The sequence below is a fragment of the Seriola aureovittata genome, chromosome 15 (genome assembly GCF_021018895.1).
Source record: "Seriola aureovittata isolate HTS-2021-v1 ecotype China chromosome 15, ASM2101889v1, whole genome shotgun sequence".
NCBI lineage: Eukaryota > Metazoa > Chordata > Actinopteri > Carangiformes > Carangidae > Seriola > Seriola aureovittata.
The window spans coordinates 8673007-8694165 of record NC_079378.1 but is presented as its reverse complement, the minus strand read 5'-3'; the positions used below and the strand labels follow the sequence as shown (position 1 = coordinate 8694165).

Here is a 21159-nt window from a genome sequence, read left to right as displayed (position 1 = left end):
CTTTCTAGTTTTTTTCATAAAAGTGTCATTTTTCCCTGTTTATTAACTTCACCCCATCTTTTATCATCAAATATATGTGACACAGAGTGTTGCAATAATTTAATTTTTGCACTGGCTCTTTTTACTCTAAAAGTGTTTTTCTTTTCTGTAAGCTACTAATTTTGTTTTTATGTATTGACTCTTGTCTAAGAAAACATTTTATAAGTTTCCCAAACAGTCAAACAATTGGCTATGGAACTTCTATTTACCGCCATAAAGTTGTGGATAAATTGTATTATTTGTTCATTATTCTTTGAGTTTTCAAATAAAAAGCTGCGAACTTTCCAATGGTTCCATTTCAATCGGCTCAATGATAAGCAGAAGACTACATGAACTAGTTGTTTAAATTAATCGTAATTTCAAGGACATTTTCAATCATCCTTCACAAGCTTTAATTGGCTCAGTGGTCGCCATTTCTCACCAAGTGTTTCCTGGATGAGCCGCTCCAGAGTGTCAGTCATGTTGGTTGGACGCGGAGAAGAGTCCTCAACTCGCACCACAATCTCCTCCTTGATGGCATTGATCACAAACAGCAGCCGATCTACAGGCAGACACGTGTCAGAGCACAGATTACACAATCAGAAGCGTGAACACAAAACAGATTCAAAACGCTATCGTCCTCAGGTTAGGGATTTTATTTGTTATTTGTTGGTGGCAAGAATACAAGCTTTTTTATTTCTAATGAACAGAAGATAAAAATTCAAATATAAATAGATACAGGTGGGTAAAATATTAAAATCTTCATTATTACTAATAGGTCTAGAGGAAACAGAAATATAATTTGAAGAAATTAAATAAATTTGATAAGAGCTCTACTAACAAGGCATGAAAAAAGTGGATGCAGAGGTTGATCAACTTGGTATAAAAACTGAAAGGTATGTAGCAACGTACCGTACTCTGTGCTGAGTCCCCAGAGCTTCACCTTGTTTGCTTCATACTGGGCCTTCTTTTTTAAACGACAAGCTCTACACAACACAACAGATGGTAGGAGAAACATGATATACTGCTGTCAAATCAGCATCTTGACTACAACTCCTGTAAACTACACTCATGCTCTAAGAGATGAAACTACTATACTACTGTATGCGTGCATGTTTTACCTGGACGCCAGCTTGTTCTTCTCCTTGCGGGACCGGGGTCGTGCGGTCAGCGGCAGCTCGCTGACCGGTGTCAAGTCGCTGATCACCTTGTTCAGTTTGCGGAGCTCGGTGCCGATCTGAAGCAGCTTGCGTGGATTGGGAGTCAGATCCTCCACATCCGTGCGACGTGACTTCTTCAGCATGTACTTTCCTTCATGACAAGTGATGAAAAGAAGGCGTCAGAGAACACGCCCACATGTAATCTAATGTCTCAACAATGTCTCCTCATCTACAGCTCTGCGCGGAGCACTGGCACTGCAAAAAGTTGGGGGATCAACTCTCATCTCGTTCTCTGCCGTCTATAATTCCCACTCAGTCGAAATCAAACAAATAGGCAGCTGCTGGTGTTGTCGCCATTTTCTTAACGTATGCTAAATAATCTGTGATCTGAATAATAAAAGGATCATGAAACACTTGCTTGAACTTCTATCAGCTGAAAGACCTCTTCTTTTTTCCTCAGTGGAGACACTGTCAGTCTTTCCCTGTTTTGCTGAACATTTCTCCGAGGATTTATACCTTTTTCTCAGAGCGGTCAGCAGCAAATGCATTTTAAACATTTTACGTTTAGTCATGGTCGATGACACCTGTCCTGGGCTGGATCTCTAACAGACCTGGGCTCAGTAATAAAGTGAATAATCACTGTGTGTTGGAACATAGCTCCCTAGTTATGATTGAATTGTAAAATGCCACAAGCTTTAAGTGCTTTTTTTCTTGTTCAAAACTGTTAATACGTGAAAATGCAAACATGAGTCATCCTCTACATCCTCAAACAAAATTCATACTCACACAAAAGGATTAAATAAACATGGACATGAATGCGAGAAAAATGCTTTCCTGCCTGGAGAAATGGCTCATGTGCTTTTCATTTCCATTGCTTTTTTAAAAAGGTGCAGGCTTGTGCCTTTTGTGTGAGAAATGAGATACGCTCCTTTTATTTATGTCATATTTCCAATGTGTTCACTTAAACTGGAATTTCACTGAAACATGCTGCTGTTGTGGAAAATCCAAACCGTGACTGTCCTGCTGAAAGATTCTGTGCTTACACTAGCGTCTCCACTAAAAGGCAAATGTGACTGAAGTGATGGATGAATTTTCATGCCGAGGTCGAGCTTCTTTTCCTTTGAAGATTGTCACAAAGCTTTTGAGCAGCCATCACTGGCAAGTCTTAAAGCAAGACGTATCCTGCCTGTGGATTTTGTGTATTTATGTGTGTGTTATATTTGTGTTATAAGTGTATGTGCGTGCGTGTGTGCGTGTTTATGTCTTTATGTATACCATGGAGAGGCCCGTTCTTCTGGTACAGGTTGCTAGGCAGCGTGTGTCTGTCCCACTCAGACGGCTTAAGCATACGTTCCTGTTTAGAGGGGGTGAGCTGCTCGCTGTACTCCCAGAAGTAGCGGCGCTTGCCTCTCTTCCGGCTGGAGACTCCTGCTGTCAGGCCTTTAATATCCTCCATCAGCTCCATGTCACAGCCTGGTGGATGTGTGAGAAAGAGACGCAGGAGAATAGGGATGAAATTAGAGCAACACAAAGATAAAAAGGGGGAAATTAAGGGGAAATAGAGTAAGAGAGGAAGGTAATAATTAAGTTAGAGGGGCTACAATGATGACTACCTGGCTCAGAGAAGGCGTCGCTCATGTCATCATCCTTGTCTGCTTCGTAGTCTTCATCCTCCTCCTCTTCTTCCTCCTCCTCATTCTCAGACAACTCGTGCTCACTGCCAAAACCCTCATCGTGGTCTTCGTCATCTAGCTCCAGCCCGTCGCCTTCCTCCTCCTCCACCTCTTCCTCGTCCTCCTCTTCCTCATCCTCCTCCAGCTGGGAGTGGGCTCTGCTGGCCAGTCTGCTGCGGGTCAGGAACAGAGAGTAGTTGTGTTCCTCCTCCTTGCTCTTCTCCGTGCCCTCAACAACCAGAACGCCACCGCTTGCCCCTGCCACACTATCGCCGCTGTTCACCAGCCCAGAGGTGCTGCCCTCCAGGGCTTGGCTCGCCTCCACTAGTTGAGGCACGGTGGCAGACGGCCAGCCTATAGGCATCTCTCTCCTCGCCATCCCCTCGGCCCTCCTCTCAAAGCTCGTCAGGCTGCTGGAGCCACTGGCAGCAGCGCCAGGAAGTCCCACCAAGGTGGCGCTAGCTGAAGTGGAAGCCTTTTCATCTTGGGGCTGGGAGAGAGGTAGAGGTGGATCTGGCCTCTCAAAATCTGTCTGGGAGGGTATGTCGGGTTGAGCTTTATGCACAGCACTCACACGGACTTTAGCCTTCCGCACAAAGTCAGAGCCATGGGAAGTTGGGGCTACCATCTTGGTTCCTCGCCCCTGGGACTTGCTTTGAGCTTGGCCATGGTCCTGGGTGAGACTGAGGTGGTTCTGGGTCTTAGCCATAGTCTCAGTGCTGGAGGGGACAGGCCTGGTGGCTTTTTGGGAGCTTTCAGGGAAGTCTGGCAGAAGACTGTGGGATGGACGAGATGAGGACGTGGAGCTTGGGGAAGGCCGTGCAGAGCCGGGGCCAAATCCTTGGCCGGGGACCAGGGGTCTCTTACTGTGACAGGGAAACTGGGAGGACTGAGGCTGAGGCTGGGGGGCAGGCAGGGTCAAGTCAGCAGGGGGGTAGAGCGCCTCACACACAGGCTGTGAATCCTCGCTGTTGAGTTGAGCCAGTGTCGGGGTTCGACTAATCACTTCCTCATCCTGGTAGGGACTAGAGAAGTCATCCAATCCAAGGAAATCCACCTCTTTGGTTCCCCAGATGTCACAGCTGGCCAGCCGTGTGTATCTGTAAGCACAGAGACATGGAGGTCGATATACAGTGAAAGCTTTCATTATCTAGTAATTGTATGTGAAAAAGCTTCACTGTTACAAAAAAGTTTTCTATTGACATTTTAATTAAGTGTGATCATAGCTGATGGAAACAAATTTGTCCTTTTCTCATAAGTATACAGTCTTGTTTCATCTTCTGAATATCTGCAGGGCACTTATTGATATGACTGAATATTTTTCTCTACTTTCTTTTGCCTGTTTGAAATTCCCAAAAATAATTTCTTGCAGAAAATTGCTGCTTTCTCTGTTTTATATCATTTTAAAATGAATATATTTGGACAAAATAAGACATTAAAAGATTTTATCTTGGACTCTACCCTCAGAGCCGAGGTGTAAACATACTTAGGCAGAGTTAACCAAACAGAGACTTAAAGTTAGGCCTGGTAATGCTTTTCTCCAAAGGCAGCTGCCATTTGGATCAGCAATGCCAACAGGTCACATGACAGCACTGGTCATATAACATTCAACACCAATACAACTTGATTCAAAAATAGCTTTATTGTGAATTCACTCGTGAACATGATGTTAATTTATTACACTACTTTGGATTTTTTTGTGTTCTGTGTTTACCAGCAACAAACAGTGAATGTTTCAGTTTTCATCAGTGTCATGCATTTAGCATGTTAGCTTGCTGTAGCTAGCTAAAACTATGTTAATGCTGTCAATTTAAATTCTATCTTCCATCTTTCTTTGTACGTTCAAGTTCACAGAGTTTCAGGTGAATGCAATTTTTTCAAGTTGTCATTTGTCATCTGAATGATGCAGCTGTGCCTCAGTTCACACCTCCTAGAACAAATTTGCACCTGTTGTCACCTGTCTGTTTTTTCACCAGTAATGTTTTGCTTTGTGTTCAGTTTATGGTTTTCAACTTTTGTAACAAGAGAAGGCCATTAAACCTCTTCATACCACAAGAAACAAATACATCCCAAGGGCAAACAGAGAGCTCAAAGTCTGTCTTAGCTCTACATCTGGTAGTTATAGTTTTCACACCCACACAGACACTGTCTGACTTAATCTCTTTATGGCGATCCAGAAACACTTTCCATAACGCATCAGAGCTACTAAATAGCAGCGTGGGACCAGTCTGGACAGTTGAGGTTGTAAAAGAATGACTAACTCATTAGCCGAAATATGCAGTACTTTCCTCTGTTCCACTCAAATATGACCTCAATCAACCCCGTCAGTGGCAGATTCCCCCAACCCCACCTCCGCCTCCGCCTGAACTATTCCACCTCAGCTTTAATGGCCTTTAGATTTCAGAGACTGTTGTCTGCCCTCAGCTGACACTCAACATCAAAGAAGAGAATACACACACAATCCTGGCAGCAAAGCATCAGGATAGCTGTAAGACAGGCAGAGCATCACCGGAGATCCCGGGAATCTGTGGCAGAGCGCTGCTAGGTTCACTGGCCCTTTAAACCTCTCCCTGCCTCCGAGCAAAACCACTACCTGCTCCAAATCATCCAGTGTCAGACCAAGACGAGCAGCCGTGACAATTACCAGTCAGTGACGGTAAAAAAAACCTTCAGGCTCCTGTTCAATCTCAAAACGTTCACAAACTATCCTCTCACCTGTTTGCAGAAAAACAAATGATTTCATATCCGTTTCATATAAACCTATAAATGGCAAACTGGTGACTTCTGGAGTAGAAAAGATTTTAAATGTCTTCTAAACTACCACAGCAATACTCCCAAATCACAAGCTGTTGTTTTCCAGAAGACCCAGTTCACCTAAAGGAAGTTAGAATCAGCCTGGTTCTCTCAACTAAAGCTAACTAGTGCTAGGCTATAAACGAACTAAACCATGGTCGCATGACTTCAACGTCACCAACGGTAACCTTCCAACTTGTAATTTGATTGAGTGCTTACCTCTTCTACAAAAGCCTCTCCGCTTAGAAAGTTAATAATAGTTAACAAGAGCACCAGTATAAACACAATGAGGCTGTAAAGGGCGACTGGTGAGTAGATCAGTTTTCGTGTTCAGCGTGATGATGTTTAATGTCCCAGACAACCTCTGTAGTCTCAGTTAGCCACTTGTTAGCAACACCGCAACAGTAGTATTTACTGACATATTTTATGTTGTAGAATGAAACATGAAAATGTCTTGAGCTCGTGTCGACCACAGACCTTATTTCAAGCAACAAAAAAAAACACAAAAACCAAAAACACATTCAAAAAGCCATTGGCTTCCAGACAAGGGAACCTGAAGTCCTGAGCTTTGGATACACAGTCAATACTAACTCTTTCATAGGACTTGATGGCACTGAGAATAATATTGAATTTTGCCAGACAAACCATTGAGAGGATACTGTAAATAGTGCAAGCTGTACAACGTGGTACTTACCACGTGTTTATTCTAAGCAACTCAGTAATTGTTTCTTTCTCAGGGAATGCAATTTTCTGCCACTTAAGAACCAAAAAACAAGTAAGCCATCTGAGTTTCATTAAATTCATCAGTATGTTTTCATGTCTCATTAACTTGCTGCTGTTTTTTTTTTAACTTGATCTAAAAATAAAATACAGCACATAAATAAATAATGCAGTACCTGGTGAGGTCTTCCCAGTAGGTGTCCCACTGTTCAAACGCTGAGCTGCTGTAGACTGTCTCACACTCGCCTAAACCCATGAGCTGATCCACACAGCCCTCCATCTCCTTTCCTCCGTCCCCGACCCCCACCACGCTGTCCCCACAGGGGCTCTGCCGGTGGGTCATGTCTCTGTCCTGCAGAAAGGAAGAAAAGATGGAGGTGAGTCAAGCAGGTGGTGGGTTGAAGACGGTCTATTTTAAATTCTATTTAGTTTAGATTTTGTCGTATTAGGAGAATTTTGTGAACTTGTGTAAAAACATTTAATATCACAAACCAATCAATAATTATTGCAACCATAGATTCATTGTGACTTACTCTGACGTCCATTGAAAATGAATGTCTATAAATCTGCTTAGAAATCAAGTTTCTTTCCCATGAAAGATAAAAGTTCATTTAAAAATTGCGCAATTTGAGCACCTATCAAAAGGACATCATGACTGATCAGTCCAGGAAATAAACTGTTATGAACAACCTGTTTGAAATATGACAAAATACAATATACTAATCAGAGGTTACTGGGTTATAATTGGAAAATTGGATTTTTGTATGATTTGTGCATGACTTTGATGAAGTATATTAACTTATCGGGTTTTCAATTTGCTGGATGAGCCAAAAACATCATTCCCATCTGGTTATCGAGCTATAAACAGTTTCCCAACTGATTCCAGGAACTACACTGTATCAGAATCGACAGATTGACAGAGGATTTTATTCATATAGCTCGCTCCTAGCTGCAGCCAAAGATAACAGCACAACAAAAACAACAACACATCTCTCGGCCACCTCAGAGCACCGTGGAGTCAAGTTGTCCTGGTCATCTCAGTCTGTTTAAATAAGTTGCAGTTGAGATTTTCATTGTCCTACTAGAGGAAATTCTTTGAAAGAGCTGGTATTATGCACACAATTTAGAGAAGAATAAAGGGTGTATGACAACACAAAATAAAATACTGAGCTGTGTGAGGAATCAAACTGAGAATCAATCAATCAAACTGGGAGCATTTACATTGCACATGGGATGAATGAAAACTTGAAACCTGTTGCATCTAATTTTAAGAAACCTGTAAGTCTGACAGGTGGAGTAGATCATAAGAAATTACTGCAGAAATTGTTTTATTTTTACAAAACCGGAAAAGAAGCTGTTAAGTTAACCCATATCTGTCCGTGCTGAAAGACGAAGATGGCACTGAAGATGACAAGTCATCCTCCACATTAAAGTGTTACTATGGTGCACGACTTGGCAGTGGCAGTGAATCACTTCTGTTTAGTTTAAAGCAGGCAGTAAATTGAGGTGGACACCTGCAGCTGACAGCAACAGTGGTGACAGGTGAGCTGTCTGTTTAAAGCTGCCTCACATCACACGCCTGTGAGCCTGACAAATGTCACACGGCTGCTAAACAATTAGACACAGATCTCTGTTTTAAATGCCACGCAGGCAGCTTAGCTGACCTCAGGCAAATGTCTATTCAGTTTTTCAATGTAATTAAAATTCATACATTTCTCACTATCAGTCCTACTAGACTGAAAACCACTGTAAAAGTTTGAGGAATCAAAAGCTTTCTTCAAGCACAATCTTTATCAAGCACGTGTTTGGAAATATTGGAAATAATAATAATATCTACTTTAGTGACGTATATAAGGTCCTGTTCACACCTGGCGTCCACATGCGTCTTGGGTGATCCGACTACAAGTGTAAGTACGTCAGTTCACACCTGACATTAAACTGCCTCTCCACACGCATTCAAGTGATCTCTTGTGTCTGAACAGCGCCAAGGAGTGAAAAGGTCTGTTTTGAATTCAATGTTATCGTCTTTCCTGTTTAATTAAAAAATAAAAATCACAAAAATTTAATTCAATTTTAAATGTTGCAAAGTTATGTAAAACTTTTGACGGCAATATTTGTTTTGTGTTTGTGGCCCTCTATTTGAATTGAATTTTAATAAGTTAAAAAATGAGCAAAACAAAAATATCTCAGTGCCACGGTTCTTTTAAATGAGCATCCTCTCTGGTGTTTGTCGGGAGCTTGTGTGCTGTGTACCATGTAACCTATTTTTTTTTACTCATGCTGAGCTGAGCCGTGAGCAACTATGACCACTCAAGTGTTTTTCCTCTGCACATAATGGAAGGTCAAGCGCGTTGTTTACCTAGATGACACACTGGGGGTCTGCTGAATTAAGAGTCTGTCAGCTGCAGCTCTTCATTGATCTGTGACTGTTTCTGTTAGCACTATTCCAACCAGCAATCTATAACACTGACGCTACACAATAAAAGGCTATCGCTGTTTGCCAGGCAAAAGCTTTTAATGTGAAGTGGCAGCAGCAGGAAATGTTCAGTTAGCATCAACAGAGACTGACAGTGATCAGTAAACAGTAAAATAAGGCTGATATCCGACAGTGAACAGGAAGCGAAACTACAAACTACAGACATTCTGTTAGATGCTCGGGTGGAGATTGCAGAGATTTGTTCTTTTTTTGGTTCAGCGCTCAAATAAAAACAAAATCTGAGCTTAAACCACCTGCAGTTCAGCCCCGGAGAACAGACAGATGCTACTTAAATACGTAACAAATATAAGTATGCTTAGATTAATGTTTTTTGTGCCAGTCAGTGTATATAAAACCCTATAAGACAGGAATATTAGCACTTAACAACAGTCAAAATTTCCTATTTATTTATGTTTCCACCACAATAATAAACTAATCTACTGTTCAGATGTAACTCAGTGACAGCGTCGCATGAGCAGCTGTGACTGATTTTTAAAAGAAGTCAGGCTCAAAGGATGGTTAACAAGGCCTGATGCCTGCCTGTGAGGTGTCTGTGTGTGTGTGTGTGTGTGTGTGCGTGCGTGCGTGCGTGCGTGCGTGCGTGCGTGCGTGCGTGCGTGCGTGCGTGTAGCCACTCACCAATTCGTACATGAAATCTGGGTCAGAGCTGGTGGCAAGCAGCTCAGTGCTGGTCAGGGCCTGGTCAGCAAATGAGTAGTTCTGAAAGGCGTCCCCAAAGGGAGGCTCCATCCCACTGACGCTGGGCTACAGCACAACAGGAAGAAAAGACAATTTAAAAAAATATAATAAACATCACCACCACCAAAAGCAAAATCTGATAAAACAAATTCTTTCTTTGCCTTTCTCCTATCTCTTCTGTGCCCCTCTAGCTCATTATTGTATTCATTATTTTTGTATGAAATGAATCCTGACTTATACTGGAACCAATATTTGTGGGTTTAATATATCCAATATATCCATATAAATGAATAATATAATAATATAAACAAGTAATCTTGATACAGATCCTTTAAATTAAGATACAAACTGGTCGGGATGTTTTGCAACTAAAAAAAACAACCAAAAAAAAGACCTATCACTGCTCTCTGGTGGACAAACTATGCAATGGCGACATTGTGCCAGATTGCAGTCAGATAAAGCTCATGTCTGCTGTGACTGAAGCAGGTTATTATTAACTAATTTTTGAAGCACTGAAGTGATAAAAAAGTTATGTTGCAGGCCACAAGGCCGCCACTACAGTAAGAGTTTGCAAAGATGGTGACAGGACAGGAGCCGATCACACTAAAATTCATTAAAACTATATGACAAGGTAGCTAAAGGAGTCAGTACAAAAAAGGTGCAATCATAACTAACTAAGACACCATTGCTGAGCAATATGTCTCTAGAAGTAGTATCTAATATGAATGACAACGTGATAAAGGATGAGGACATGAGAAAGAAAAGCAAAAACACTGGAGGGCAAAGATTCAGGATTAAATCAGCACTGCAGAGGAAAAAAACCTGAATACAAAATTATGTTTACACTGTAAATATTACATCACTTTATACATATTTTTATAAAGTTCCAGAGTTCACATTTCCATTCACTGTCTCACTCCCTGTTAGCTCATCTGCCCCCAGCAGCTGTTCAGATGCAGCGTCCACAGACGTTACACTGGACCAGGGTCACTCACTCGCCTCCCTCAACACATCTGAACTGTGTTTCTATGACACCGTCTGTCTGTGTCTGGTGACTGAGAAGCTCCTTTGTTTTCTCTTTGTTCAGCGGATTTGCAGATTTTATAAAAATATAATTCCCGTAGCTGTAAAAATAAAAGTCCATATTTTTATCTGTTAGGGTTTCACCACTTTATGGTTTTTCATTGATTCTGCAAGTATTCAGCTGGAAATCATCAAATTTCCAGTCTCCAAATGTGTAGGAGGAAACCTGTCTCCCTGTGTGGCAGTGACGGTTCAGTTTCCCTCCATCTGTTGTCCCTCTTACCTGAGGCATTGCCAGGCACAGCTTAAAGCTCCAGCGGGGGGAACCTCTGGGTCTCCTGTCCGGTCCCAGTGGTGTGAGGTTGTCTGATCAGCACAATAAATTACTGCTGAGGGAGACGATCGCAGAGTGCTGGTGGATGCAGCCTGCTAGGCTGGGTGGGGAGGGGGAGAGGGAGGGAGTCTGTAACTGGGCTCAACCTGGTCTGGTCTGGTCTGGTCTCTGTATGCTTTAGGGTCTGTGGTGAAAACACAGAGAGAGCACACAGCAGAAGTATTAGAAAACAAAGGAGAAGGAAACGAAGAAAGAACCCACCAGGAACATGCAGCAACATTTTAACCACAGCTGCTGAGGTTGTTTATAAACCGTGTCACAGATTTGCAAACAAAAGCAAGAAACTCAAAAGTATCTAATAATTAATTTAAAAAACGACATGAAAAATGACAATGACGACTGTGTGATTAACTGCTGAATCCATCGGCTGATAAACATGAAAGTATTGTCTCATTTTGATAATTGATTATTTTAGGATGAAAAAAACATCACTGGTTCCTTCGACTAAAATGTGAATATTTATATTTACGTTAGTCTTCTATAAAAGTGAACTGAAACCAAAAACCAAACCAAAACCAATGTTTCGATATTGTGAAAAATATCGTATATGACGGGAACATTCAACATTATCCAGTATCGGCTGAAGTCTAGTACAATTGATGAATCACACGCTGTATTTTTTAACTGCATCATGAAGTTCACTGAAGAGAGAAGAATATCAAACAGACAAACTGCCAAAATGCTGAACCATTAGAAAGCAGAGCAGTTACAGAGTTAACAAGTCCCAGTTTATTGAAAACATTTCACTAGAGCACACATTGCATTAAACTATGCTCTAAAATTAGATACTGGATGCCCAGGGTTAAAAGTTTGTACAGTGTGTGCATATGTCAACAAGGCCCTTTTCTCCTCTGAGCATTTGTAGCTATTAATATGCCTGTGTTGTTTTCTCTTTCCTCCTTATTCCTTTCATGCTTGTAAGCTGCTTCATACTATTTTATAAGATGTTTTCTTGCGGTGTATCGTTTTAAATGCTGCCAGAAAACTGCCCTGTGGGGGCAATAAGGATCTACATAGTTTAACTGAAGATATCAGTGTATTGATTATTTATCCCACACACATACATGAAGTCGGTTTCTCTCTCTGTGAACTGTACTGCGAGAGAGAGAGTAAATGAAAGCAACATGTGGTTATAAAACCAGTCTGTTTCCTTTCTGTTTGCAGATACAAATCCAGTCCATCTTCTATAAGTTGCTGTGATTGCAGAGGATATAATAACCCATATTCACCTGTGAGGCAGGTCATAAGGTGTGTCAGACCAGAACTGGCCAGGTGGAATTTACAAAGACGCAGTGTGGAGCAAAGCAGGTGGGGCAGGAAATAGTGATGGCATGGTTGCAAGCATAAGCTGCAGGACAACATTTTACAAGTTGGGAATTATAAACCTTTATATGTCATCATTTGTTATCAATGTCTATTCACTGCCAGTTATACAGCATCCCTCCTTCTCTGCTGCTCGTATTATCTCTCCATGCAGCTGCACAAACAACGTAAATGATCACTATTTCCTAAAGGAGGGGTGTGTGCCACCTTCTGTGTAACAGACACTGAAGAGGCTCGCTGTTTCACAGGGAAGCTAACTCATCTCTAAACCCTCTTCACTGAAATGGGGAGTGAATTTCAGTTGCTAGATAGCTTATGGACTTGAGACGCTAACTGGTCATTTTTTTTGGTACAATACAGTGTCAACTGGAATTGCACCTAGTAGAGCACGAGGCCAAGGCCAAACAAGCTTATATTTTCTGCACCAAACTGTACAAACTCACAGATCTCAATACCATAAATGTCAGATTTTTTACATCAAGATCCATAAATTATTTCCTGACAAACTGATGAACGCTATCTTGTGAAAAAGTGAAAAATTCCTGGAAGCACTCCTTAAACCGGATCCACACCCAATCAGAAAAATCGGTTCAGTACATTTTGCGTAATCCTGCTGACAAACAAGCAAACAAACCAACTAGAGGGGCAGAGCTCGAGCGCAGACCTCCGCCAAGGCCAGTGTCAAACATCATACACCAGACTTCATGAAATTATTAGTAAATGATCCAGATCTGCATTAACATTTAATGATCCATGACCCATCCCTGCTGGCAAATGAATAGACACGGGTGAAACCATAACCTGCATGGTGGAGGTAATAAAAGTAAAGTTAAGTAAAACTTCCCTTAAGCTTTTCTTTTATCCATGTGCTGGTCCTACTCAACAATAACAACAGCCAGGCCTTTGTTTGTCATATAAATAGCTTCCATATCTTTGGAGGAACACATCATGGGAAACACTGTCTGACTGCTTCTAGAAATGCCGAACGCTTGCCTCAGGCCTCCCTCTGTTTTCTGAGAGCTGCTGGAGTGGAGGCTGGACCCTCCGTCTGCATCTCCAGAGCTGGATCTAAAGTCAACACAGCACTGGACCATGCCAGTCTACCATAATCTCATCCTTCCTCATCTGTCTCTCTTTCTCACCTCTGCTGTCACAGACTTAAGGTCTAAATATACTTTCATGTTCTGAGGCCTGTATCGTGAAGAAAGATTAGTGGGTTAGATGGGGTAGATCACTGTCATAGTTAACGTATGCTATCGATGGAAATAATTCAGAAACCCCTTCCCCTTACACCTCTCTCACGTCATACTAGTGAGAGCTGTGGCAGATCATTTCTGTCACTTCTTCTTCACGCCATGACTGACCAGCTGTGCTGAGGTGAGAAATTATTTATACTGTTGTACTGATGATGTTTTATCACGCAACTGGGGTGGTCACATGAATACACTGAAGTCTAGATAGTTAACAGTTTCATAATACCCATAATCTGGGGGTTATGTTCAGTGAAACCAGGTAATTCAAAAGGAGCCAGATTAAGTTGGAGTGCTTTGTGATGCAGGATCCTGATGTTCTTCTGAATCCCATCTGATCAGAGCAATGAAGAAGGTGCAAGAAGTCTTACAGATTGACCATATTAACGGGGACAAGTCCTGTTCCTCTTATTTTTATTTGATACTCAATTAGAACAATAATCAGAGGCAGACAAGGGATTAATTCCATTTTCAGAGACTATACAAACAACTAATCTCATGTCACAAATATGATACAAACTAGGAAAGGCAACCAACAATTAAAGTTATAATCGATTACTGTGGTGACTGCTGTAATCATTTAGTCTATAAAATGACAATAAAATAGTAAAAATGACCAACCCATGTTTCAAAGAGCCCAAGGTCACTCCTTCACATGTCTTGTTTTGCCAAACCAACAGCCCAAAACCCAAAGACATTCATGTTTACAATGATATACAACAGAGAAAAGTATCAGATATTCACAATTAAGAGGATATACCTATTTATTATTTTAAAAAATAATCAATTATCCAAATAGTTGCATTTTTTTTCTTTTGTTTGACTAACTGATTATTCAACTGATAGACTCAGCTTTAATATGAAGTAAGGAAACAGTGGTGTCAATGACGCTCTTGTTGCACAGGCAGAGGTGAGGCATCTGGTAATCTCTGTCTGAATGTGTAAATATTTGTCTGTATTTAAATGACCTGCACAATACTCTTCATTGTGCTTTTGTCCAATTTCTAACAATAACATACCACCCTAGAAAGTCCATTAACAAAGAGCCCACAGCATCCAGCAGCTTGTTGCTATCTCCCCAGCAGCTGCCGGAAGTTTCTGTGAGAGTAAACCACTGAGATATTTGTGATGCACACCAGTCCCACAGCAGCCATTCGCTCAGAAATCACCAACTTTTCCAAACTCAGCTGCCTTCCCACATGCCTTCAGAGAACAAGTGATCTGTTCTGAGTAAAGCATACATAAGACGTAACCTTAATTTCATCTTTATCATCACTTTCACCCTTGTGCTTGTAGCTTGTTTTTCATTCTCTTGCTTTCCCGCTCCACCTACCAGCTGCAGCACAGGGGCTGATCTTTGTCTGCTTTTGCATCACAAATAAATGAGATTCTGCATGAAGACGCGACCCATGCAGTGAAACAGCTGACACGCAATCATGCACCAATCCCACTCCTCTCTGAGGCCGAGGGACGACATCCTGTCCCCTCACTGGGTGCTGACAGACTCAAATGAACTCCTCACCCCTGAGATCTGTCCTCGTATATATGCTCACTTTGCATAGAGACAGGAAGTGGCAGAGCGCAGTACTAGTACAGCAGAATTTGTAAAAGCAACACCTTTACAAACACCAAAGCACATGCATGCACATAAGTCTGGGCAGACTTTATGCATGTACACGCATGTAGCGTGAACATACTCTCTTAGTGACCAACAATATATTTGGAAGCTCAGCCTTGCAAAAATACAAATTGTGATCATCATCCTATCTCAATGTGTACTTCCTTCCTGGGCAGCTGTGTCTGGCTTCTCTTGTTACAGAAGCAGAATGAGGAAACATATGGCCTGAACACAACAATAACAGCAGCATTAATCCAGATTCTCTGCTATCACAGAGGGAAACAGAAAGCCTGTGTTCACAACCAGGGATCTTCCAAACATGTAGAAAACCAGTCACCGCACTTCTCACCTCTTCAGTCAAAGCTGTACTGAATATTTTCCAGTAGCAGAGTTTAATATAATCCAACTCACTGCTCAGTAGCTGACACAGGCTGTGATGTAGAGCCGGATATTTATGACCGAGCTTGACAGGCCCCAAAAGATTCAAGTTGAATTTCTCTCTCAGGGTTTGGTCAGACTTAGTGCAAAGATGAAACCTGCCAGATCTTTTCTTTTAGCTCTTATGTTTTAGGGCGACAACAGTCTAAACTGGGGTCTTAGGTCAGGGTTCTCGTATAAGGTTCAATTTTAGACTTCAAGGGTTTTCTATTTTTCCCGTTCTAAGGCTGTGACAAACAAAAATACCCTGATACATAATGTAACGGTCACTAAAGAAAGATAGGCTGATGAAACAGTATCAGTTTTACATCTCAGAAGTGCAAGGGGGATTTTAGCCGAGTCTGAAACAAGCGCCAGCGTTTTCCCCTTCCAGCCCAGGTAATAAAACACTCTCCTCACTCCCAATAATTTGATTGACTTGTGATTATGTTGTCATGATGCACTGTGGTGATACATTCTTCTCTATTGCTGCAGCTCACGTTTGGCATATAATCTGTCTTCATACACAATTTACACAATGTGCTTTTGTTGTTTATAGCAGCCACTGACAACTAACCATAACACGTGGGGTCACAATGCAATCTCTCTACAAATGTGTGGTTTCCTGTGTCAGTGACATATTCGTATATGCGTCTGCATCCAAAATGGACTCAACAGCTGAACAGCTCATCTCTGTGCGTCAGAAAGGAGCATCAGCTGGGGTCTAGCTGAAAGACAGAGATGCATTTTGCCATGACTGTATTATTAGATTGATCAATTATTACAGTGGTAGAAAGAAAACTCAATGCAAGTGCAATAATCATACATTTTACAATTGATTGTCATTTATCAAATAAGCACGCCCAAGCAATGCTAATCATATCCGACAAATATGAAATGTTAAGTTTTATATTATTATAAATGTGGGGTTTGAGCATTTTTATGCGTTTATATGCAAGTGACACCAAACTGTCACTTGCATATAAAAATAAATAAATCAATATATTAAGCAGTAATAAGAGTTATGATTAACTGCACGCCTAAACATACAGGTTAATGTTTGGAAACGTCATTCAACTGTCACCTTTATCTTTGAATTCACAAACACTCAGATCTGGGGAACAAAAAAATATCAATAAATATTTATATTTTCAACAACTAACTCCCACTGCTACTTTCCTCCTCTCCCGTCTGAACAAAAAGAGAGGAGGTTAGTTGTGACTGTGCTGTGCTCAACTCGTAGCTCCTCCACTATCATGCAAACAGCTCACATTCTCCGCCTCACAACATTGGACATGATCCAAGTAGGCCAATCAGCAGTGTCTTATTTGGAATGAGTTACCTACTGATACCAGTCAGCGCCTGATCCCTACAGAGATAATAAGCAGGAGATGCCAGACGTTTACTAAAAAAGAACATGAGAGAGAATCTCTGCAAATACCATGAAAGATTAATCCACAAACCCTAAGTATTTGTGGATGTCCAGTGTGGCAACAGAAAAACACGATGTGGGTTCTCACTCCCTGCCAATTTTGCTTCAAGGTTGAGGTTTGTATTGATTTATTCATATAGTCATTTTAATTACTGCCTTTACATGGTATGAACAGGCAGGTGGCCGTAAGGCTGACAGTTCACAGTTATCGACCATGTATTGATTATGAATTGACTTTGATGTCAGTGTAAAAATAAGTAAGTAAGAAGTAAAGACTTCAAGTTAATTGTATCTACAAAACACGCAAATGAAAATAAAACATGTTTTCTGAGGTTTGAACATTTTATGTGTGACTTATCAGAGAAAATGTCATAAAAATATCAGTATTTTATGTCACAATGCGGATATCAGTCATAAAACCCGCCCATTTTGGACATAAAAGATGAATTTAAGAGCTGACAAAAGCTTTCACAGAATGAGTGTATGGTTAGGGGTCATGGTTAGAGGCCAGGCTGAACTACAAGTGCAATTTTTTTTTCTTCTGTTCACTAAACAGCCCTTGCACCAAAGTACTGCTCTATAAACAGCTCTTAAGACAACAAATTTGTTGCTGCTATGTCGCCACTCTTTATACTATACAGGATAAACAAAGTGTTTAGTGTTTATTATTGAAATATCTTACTTTGTTTTGGGTCATTGATTTCCTCAAACCCCCCCCCACCTCCACAGCAGCTGTAGAACACCTGCACTGTACCTACTGTAAGGCGGATTACTGTAGGCAAGCGGGTCCTAAATTGGGGGGTGCCCCCCTTTGGTAGACCACAGAGCCGTTGCAATGAGTACGCACATTATCAGAAGATATGTAATGAAACTAAAAGACCTTTGTAACAACAGACACTTTGACTTGTCAAACGCAGGTGTAACTAATATCAATGTTAACTGATGCGCTGCATTGCAATAATTTTCATTTTTCAAACTGCGGCATTGTTATTAATGTTATAATTTCCTGCTAACACACGTGAGAGATGTGGGTCAGGAGGAAGGGTGAGTCATCTACTATTGACAAGGCATGACATGGCAGTTCAGACAACGGTTCCTCCTGTCCACACATCCTTAGGCAAGACATTGACCCCCAAATGGTTCCCATGTGTCAGGCCAGCAGCTTGCATGGTCGCTCACTGCCAACAGTGTGAGAGTGTGTTTGTGAATGGGAGAGTGACGAATTGTAAATTGTAGAAAGAAATAGCAAATTGAAAAAACCCTTTGTGTGCTGTGAAAAATGTCAATCAGTCTGATTGATCTGAGAACAAGACAGAAACAAGAGCACTTTGATTGTGACAAGTAGGGCTGCAACTAATGATTTGTATCATTATCAATTAATCTGATGATTACTTTTCTTGATTAATCTTCTGATCTACAGAACATTTGAAAACAGTGAAAAATGTCCACCACAATGTCACAGAACACAAGGTGACTCATTAAATGTCTCATCTTGTCAGACCAACAATCCAAACCTAAACATATTGAATTCAATACAATGTAAGACCAAGTAAGACAGAAAGTTTTCAGATTTGCAAACCAGAAACCATCAGTTCTGCTTTAGACATTACTTCAACAATAAACCAATTATTAAAAAGTGTTGCCAATTAATTTTCTTTTGATCAACTCATCGTTGCAGCTCTAGAGACAAGGATGTCAAGATTCAGGTTAGCAAGATTTACGTCAACAACATGTTAACGTACAAGAAAAACTTTACTGGTGATGCTCACCGATCAAACACTTCGGTCAAATCTAAAATATGAAGAAGCTCATCTTCATCTCAAGTTCACTGTCAATATAGCAGAAGAGCCTTGTGTGCAAAAAGGTTCGGAAAAAGTATAACTCGCCTTTTTCATGTGAATGAAAAACATTTATGAGAAGAAGCACAGTTAAGGTTCTTAATCAGGTCATTTCAGTAGGATACACATAGCAGCTCAATTTCCACATGACAGAAAAACATCTGTTGTACGCACACGAGGACATGGCTGCAAATGTGTTGATGATAACGACAACGAAGAATGAAGTAAATGAAAAAATCTTGAATTTGATGCATGTGACGACTGATGTGTGGTACGACCGCATGTTTTTAACAGCGTCCACGTGTTATATTTTTTATCCCTCACTGTGAGAAAGCAATGGTAATGGACGACCAGCTCTGGTACAGACACTGTACTTGATGATGAAAACACAATTAGCTGTAGTTTCCCAAAACCTCATATAAACAGCCACATCACGAATAAACACAAACACTACACAGAAAGATATGAGGTAGAACTAGAAATTGACAACATAAAAGGTAGTTCAACAAAATCTTCTAAAAAAAAAAAAAAACATCAATCACATCCCTGCCTCTCTTTGTGATGCATTCACTTTTTTTGAAGAAGCAAAGCATGAGAGCATAAATGTCTACATCACAACAATCATCACCATCTAACAGACAGGTGTGGTTTACAAACGACCAATTACAAACACCAATAAAGCCATAAATGTCACCAGTATCTCCCCAGTCTCTGCACTCAGCACAGATCCTCAGCAAAACATAACAAAACCTCAATCTAACACATTGTGCCAACACCCACGTAATCTCTCCTCCTTATTGGTCGAGCTCAGACGACAGCCCGCCTCCAGAAGCGACTGAGAGGCTGCCACAGCTGTCACTCACGCGCGCTGCTTTATAATAAACAGCCCATTTCAATCTAGGTTGAGGCAGAAGATAAACAAGTTGGAGGCCTACATGCCCGTGGCCTAGATAGCTATATTTAAAAGATATTTAAAGTCAAATCTCCCACCTAGCACAAAACCTGTATTCACCACAGGACTATACACTAATCCGTGACTTTTATTAGTATCTATATATAAGAAGAAACACAAATTCTAACGTTTATCTAATCAAGTCGGTAGATAAACTATACAGCATGTTTTTTTTTTTTAGGTGAAAATCCAAAATAATCTATTATCCCAAAGGAATCATTAGTAATGTGATCCTCTATGTAAAAACATAAGTCTGGTTCGGGTGTATTATTTACCTCAGATCACATGGAAATTTCTGGCTGTGTCGAGTTTTTTTCCAGCAGCAGTGGATGTGTTTAGTGTTGGGGGGGCGTGTACCTGCCGAGAGCTCGGGCTCCTCTGCCTGCAAAAAAAGTCAGTGTTTGGCATTTCACTGTCCCACTGACGCTTTTTCTACCACAAATACAGTCTATTAATGTTCTACTAGACAATATAAATGGTCCGTTTAATGCCTGTAAGGATATTGTACGAGGTGCAGGGTAGTTTAAAAGTAGAGTACAAGCCAATCTTCTTACATAAGTGCAGCTTTTAACCAACTGTAACCCTGAGTTAGACATGTAACCACACTACTAATGACACTTTCACGGGAATTCATTAACAAAAACAACCGGGCGTTATTTTTGACAGGTATATCCCCGAAATTGATCTCAGCTCACCCCGACACGTTTAGCAAGCCGCTCCAATTTCTGCACATCAACTCTTCCCGTAAGAGATAACGAGCTGCAGAAAACGACAAGCGACACATTACGGTGTTTACTTCTCCCCTAGCCGTGTGTATTTAACGCGGAACAGGCGAGCTTAGCTTCCTTTTAACCCGCAGCTCACAGTCAGTATGGCCTCCGTCCGCCCCCTTCCTCATCCCAGCTGAAGCCCGATACACAACAACAACCGACCTGCCGTTAGCTTCAAGGCTAATCCTCCTAAAGCAGCGACCAGCAAACACCCCCAGCCCCGCCACAAAACGCGTCAGAAACAGTGCTACTCACTTTAAGGACGCCCCACATACGTCCCTCTTCGTGCTGGACCTCGTGTAGGCTCCCGTATCTGAGATAATAAGGCCCACTTTTCAATGGAGTCCACACGCTGCTGCAGCTCTATCGGGTTTGTTTTGTTTTTCTTCTTCCTGACGGGTTCCTGGAAAGCGCGTGACTGCCTGACCACGTGGTGCGCTGCTGGGCCAATAGGAGGAGAGCCCGAGGCTGGGTGAAAACACTTGCAATATTTCACCACATTCGATAAGCTGTAATTTTATGATAAATATCTATAACCCCGGCTTTAACCTATATCCAGTTTATAGTGATGTTATCAGGGGCCACTGTCAGATTAACCTTGTG

At 41.3% G+C, this 21159-nt stretch overlaps 1 protein-coding gene across 2 annotated transcripts in view; it reads right to left on the bottom strand.

Annotated features, from left to right (window-relative positions):
* crebrf (creb3 regulatory factor) overlaps positions 1–20936 on the bottom strand; it is a 31909-nt gene extending 10973 nt beyond the window's left edge. Inside the window, exons 1-10 of one of the 2 annotated variants that reach the window (XM_056397181.1) lie at positions 20812–20936; positions 20062–20168; positions 10846–11080; positions 9480–9605; positions 6541–6716; positions 2792–3951; positions 2454–2651; positions 1140–1329; positions 931–1004; positions 461–580 (exon numbers count right to left, since the gene is read on the bottom strand). In XM_056397181.1, the coding sequence (XP_056253156.1) occupies positions 461–580; positions 931–1004; positions 1140–1329; positions 2454–2651; positions 2792–3951; positions 6541–6716; positions 9480–9605; positions 10846–10854 (2053 nt within the window). In that variant the 5' untranslated portion in view covers positions 10855–11080; positions 20062–20168; positions 20812–20936. The remainder of the gene's footprint in view (positions 1–460; positions 581–930; positions 1005–1139; positions 1330–2453; positions 2652–2791; positions 3952–6540; positions 6717–9479; positions 9606–10845; positions 11081–20061; positions 20169–20811) is intronic. The other variant, XM_056397180.1, reaches the window with a different exon arrangement.
* Between the last annotated feature and the right edge of the window lie 223 nt (positions 20937–21159).